Raw genomic sequence first — 5,431 nt, 5'->3', positions numbered from 1 at the left:
GAGAGGGTGGAATATAACAATTCAAACACTTCGACAAATCTTCACATACCCGGACCCAAAACCTCTGGACAGGYRGRCAGARCCAGAVTGCATGGATATAATTGTCTGGCACATTGCCTGTGCAATGGGAGCAGTTATTAGATGAAGTAAAACCCATCTTGAACATTCACTGGCCTGTACAATGTGCTCTAAAGAGGACTTTATATTGTATTAATAGTAGATTAGAATTTCTAGTTGTTTTAAACGTTTCCAAGCATATTTTAGACCTGATGTTCTAGTATAAAAGTCTCTCTCAGACATGCTTCTACAGCTAGACAGAGGTTGAAACAGCCAGCACCGCATGTTCGTTTGTTACTGCTTTGATCATTAGCCAATATTAGCAATAATACTAACAACATTTTAATATGGTAATCAGAGAGCTGACTACCTTGCAAAATCTGTCAGTCAGGCCCCCTTCAAAGGACCAGAACCTGTTGTAGGTATCTCAATAACAGTCTGTAGGACTGCCCTACAGGCCTGGATTAGACGTCAACTCAGTCCACTGGAGGGAGCTGACGGCACGGGAACTGATAAATGTCCCAAATCAGGTTTGGGAAAGCTCTCATCGCCTTGACAAGGCAAACACTGGTTGGAGTTCTAACTGGGCACCACCTGCTCAACTGCCGAAAAACAGTAATGGGACTCCATGACAATGGTCTATGTTATGCTTGTAGCATTGAATTAGAGACCTCTTTGCACTACTTAGGCCACTGCCTGGCTCTGAGCAGTCAAAGGAAAAGAATTATTAGGGACCTCGAGAAGCCTTAGAACAGTCAGCGTTTATAACCATTCCTTCATCTGAGGAACACAAAGATTTGAATAAAGCTCAGTGTCTTTAATGGGCCCATTTACGAGGCTCCTGCTCATATGGGTTCATTATCCATCCCCACTCACCGTAAACCATAACTCTAAACCTAACCCACCCTCAATTCACACCATCATCCTAAAGTAACCCCTAACCCAAAAACAGCATTTGAAATTATGGGGCCTGAGCTTTGTGCTCCATAAGGAGCAGTGAGTTCAAATAAGGTAGTATATTCTGAAAAAAATGTGCTTTCCAAGGTAAAACACACACACACACACACGCACGCACGCACGCACGCACGCACGCACGCACGCACGCACGCACACACACACACACACAAGTTTGCACAGCTATCCAATTGGGGACATTCCATTGACTTCCATTACATTTCTACAGCCTAACCCAGACCACGAACCCTAAGGCTAACCTCACAGGTACCTACCTGACCCTAAAACTAACCTCACAGGTACCGACCTGACCCTAAAACTAACCTCACAGGTACCTACCTGACCCTAAAACTAACCTAAACTCAATTCACACCTTGGTCCTGAACCAAACCCCCAACCCACCAATGGCATTTAAACCAAATGGGGACTCGACTTTTGTCCCCAAATGCACCAGTTGTCTCCAAAGTTGCGCATTTTGTCTTAAAATTGCCCCCAAATGTCACCAGAAACAAACCCCCTCCACACACACACACACACACACACACACACACACAAAACAAAGCATACTCTCCATTTATTTTATGGACCATCCATCTGCTTTCTGCTTGGCAGAAATTGTTCTGGACCCCTAATTTCTTGGCCACATTTCAACAAATTGTTATCCTAATTCTAACAGGATATCCTAAAAACTACTGACTTGGTTGAGAATAAAATTACTATTAGGTTTTTGAGGTTGGAATGCATGAATTCAGTTTTACTTACAGTGTTTCCCAAGTTCTTCAGCCCCATAAGACCCTGGGCACTCTTTGAATTCTGAAAAATAAAACAAACCTTCAACCAAACTAATAACACTGAAGACTGTGTGGCACATAGTTGAATCTTCACCCAAAGATTCTTCTCTACATTTTAAAAGCACAAAAATTGACCCACTTAGAGAGAAAAGTTCTGACCCACAGACCCAGATCATTACAGCGAGAGTTCGTCCAGAAAGGAGGAATCAATACAACCGCTGATTTGAAGGCATTCGACATCCTAGCCAAAAGACAATTTATCACACAACCGATGTGCTGGAACAACTTATTTAGTTAAAAAAAGAATGGTACCTGCAGCAATGGAGCATTTTGGTGTTTGTTTTACCAGAAGTGAGCTTAATAAAATGAAACCATTGGTGCCTCAGTGGTAATGACATGTCTGAGTAGTCTTATTTTATTCAGACTACTCTGCTTCTGACTATCATTCCTTTCTGAAAGAGTACATCTGATAACAAGAACAGACAACTTAATCTTACCGTGAAGTCCCTGCTTGAGAAGTCAGACAGTTCATTATTACGCTTTGCCCATGTGGAAGAGCTAACTCCTTTGCTGCTGCTGAAGGCTTCCTGGGTGGAGCTCCGTGAATGGGCCTCCTGAGTAGAGCTTCGTAACATGCCTGAGTAGCCTGAGCGGGAGCCAAAGTCGTTCGAGTCAGAGTCTTTAGATCGACCATGGTAGCCTCGCAGGGCACTTATAGAAGAGGATGGAGTGGAGGAAGAGGACAAAGTATTGTTGAGGCCCAGAGAGGACAGATCTCTGCTCAAGTCACTCTGTGAAACAGATTTTCGACGATTGAGCGAGACGCTGGAGGCCGATGGTGTAGAATAGAGGTAGATGGACTGGGCTGAGGATGAAGAGTAGGAACTATAGCCAGAATAGGTAGATCCCCCATTGAGCCCTGACCCTCTGTAGCTCTTGACAGGGGTTCTGCTAAGGCTCTCGCTCCGGCGGCTGCTGCTGCTCCCGAGGATGTCAGTGCGTGGGATTGTTCGACCCCGGTCACGATCAGGGTCTGAAGAGTTGCTGTAGTTGTGGCTATGAATGCCAGAACCGCTCAGATAGCTGGAGGATGAGTAACCTGAAGAAGAGATGGAGGATGCTGGTGACTTGTAGGAGGATAGCCTGTCCCGATCGGTGTACGAGCTAAGGCCTGGTGTCAGGGAGGAGCTGTAGGAGTTGTAGTGGCTGGTGTAGGAGGAGCCAGCATAACGCTTGGCAGTGGAGGAGATTCGAGACATGCTGCTGAATTCTCAGTCTCAGGGAGGGAGAGCCGCAGAAAGACTGCATCAACTGTACACACAGTAAAGAGAAACAAGCATTGAAATAGTCAATCAGCATCAGTAAAATCAATTCTTTCACATAAGCAACAAACCAGGCCAATAATCTATGGAGCTAAATCAGTATCAGCTTCCATTGACATTGAAAAAAAGATTTGACATTGAAAAATAAAACATTGTAAAATAAAACAGTGACATTGAAACTTGGTTCAAGTATCGCTCCTCAGCCACAGGTAAGAGTCTTGTTTTTCTGATTATTATCAGTATTAGCTGTAGAAACTGACAAGTGATTCATTTTTACCTTTAAAATAAGCCAATTGGTGACATATTTGGAAGACGTGTGTTAGACAGCTTAGCATGCTGCTAGCTACCCTTAGCAAAAAGTAGTAAATGCAAGTATACAGTACATTAAGTATACTAATTTTAAACTAAAAATAAAAGTGTATACTTCAAGTTTACTTTTTATCTACTTATCTGAGATATACATATAAGTTTAAGTATACTTAGTCTATACTAATGTTTAAACTTTTGGCCATGTAAAATTTAGTAGTACACTGAAAGTACTTTTTTCACTCAGACTGGTTTATTTGTAGTATATTTTAGATTACTTTCGGTATACTTCTGAGTATACTTTCATAAACTTCTTGTGGGCCATTTTAGTCCTAGAAGTATACGTACTTGTTAGTACCTACTAGTATACTTATATCAGTGTGCATGGTAAATAAAAATACACTAAGGGAAAGACACATACTGTATATAATTTAGTATACTTAATGACATGTACTTAAATTATAATTCTTTTTGGTAAGTTTATAAACTTAAAAAGACATAACAGTATACTTAAAGTATACTTTTTACTTAACAAAAAGAAGTCCCAATTTAGTATGAACAATTATTAAATCAGTATACTTTCTACAAATACATGGTGTGTAGTATACTTGATAGACTTAAACTTATACACAAGTATACTTATTAAAATAAACTTCAAGTATACTAGTTATTGCTAAGGGATAGCTTTATTGTATCACCAACACAGTCATTTAAGCACAGTCAAGACTAAAAAGCAGACAGAAAAAAATTGTCTGTTAATGCCTTGCAAAGTAACCACTGTCCAGTTATATATAGTTACTTTTACACTTAGATTTAAGATGGTTGCAGCTGTTGGCTAAATGTGAATACTAATGTCAAGCCGATAGTTAAAGCACCATTACACATAATTTCAGCTCTGTCGGCCATGCCCATCTTAATCAAACCAGATATGAAATATACCATGTAAAATCTGAGTACAGATTCATTTGTTAAAATACTTTATATTTAGATCATACTTGTGCACCATTCATAAAATCTAAACTTTTAAAATTTACTGACATAGTGGATTTACAAACAGTCAATCTTGTTTAAAAGCCAAACATTATTTTTTAACGGGAAACCTTCAAAAGCTTTTCTTAAAAATGTAAGGACTTTATAATTTAAGGGAAAATGAGAATTTAAAATTTTAAAATACAGAACCACAAGAAAAAAGCTTTTGTAAATCAGTACGTGGGGTGAAGCTGTGGAATGGTTTAAGCATGGAGATCAAGCAATGTCCAAACATAAAACAGTTTAAAATGTCTTTTAAGATGATCAATACTTCATGTCAATATGAAAAATAAATAGTTATTTCTGTTATTATCAATGTTATTGTTTTGTTTAAAGAAGTTGTCGATTTTTTTCTGTATTATGGTTTATTGATGTAGAAAAATGTTTAGATGTTAAAAATTATGGATGCTTGCTTTAAATGGCATTAAAAATTAATGCTTTGTACAAATTATAGATATGAATATAGAAAATATAAAAGAATGTTATAACCAAGTTATTATGAATTGTAATTATTGGATAATAATAATAATAATAATAATAATAATAATAATAATACATTTTATGTGGAGGCCCCTTTCATGGCACTCAAGGACACCGTACAATGTAAATACAATGGAATAAAACAAAAAGAATAAAGCAAATAATAAAATAACAATAAGACATCATCCATCCATCCATCCATAAAGTTTATTATATCAACAAGATCAGAGTAAACGCCTGCTGAGCTGCAGTCAGGCCAGCCGTCTCCTTAAATGATGAGGACTGATATGAAAGTTATCTGTAATGCCCACTTTGTTGGCATTTTTCAAATTTGCCTTGGGGCAGGTTATGCTTTCAAGGGGTGGGTTAGTTACACTTTAAATATTCTGCCTGCTCTCCAGTCTGTTGAAGACCTCTATGAAGGTAATTTTGTTTTTATTATTCAATCAAACAAAAAAGCAGTTTCAATCAAAAAACTTATTTTAAATCAAA

The 5,431-nt window shown here is 38.4% G+C and overlaps 1 protein-coding gene across 1 annotated transcript in view; it reads right to left on the bottom strand.

Moving 5' to 3' along the window:
- The window catches only part of LOC106534026 (ubiquitin carboxyl-terminal hydrolase 2), a gene marked incomplete in the record, with an annotated part of 58,720 nt that overhangs the window by 24,225 nt on the left and 29,064 nt on the right, over positions 1-5,431 (bottom strand). The window contains 2 exon segments of the mRNA XM_014030528.1: positions 1,774-1,824; positions 2,300-3,113. Coding sequence (XP_013885982.1) covers positions 1,774-1,824; positions 2,300-3,061 — 813 coding nt within the window.

Source organism: Austrofundulus limnaeus, unplaced genomic scaffold, assembly GCF_001266775.1.
Source record: "Austrofundulus limnaeus strain Quisiro unplaced genomic scaffold, Austrofundulus_limnaeus-1.0 Scaffold1076, whole genome shotgun sequence".
In the NCBI taxonomy this organism is placed as follows: domain Eukaryota; kingdom Metazoa; phylum Chordata; class Actinopteri; order Cyprinodontiformes; family Rivulidae; genus Austrofundulus; species Austrofundulus limnaeus.
This window is presented reverse-complemented; position numbering and strand designations above follow the sequence as displayed.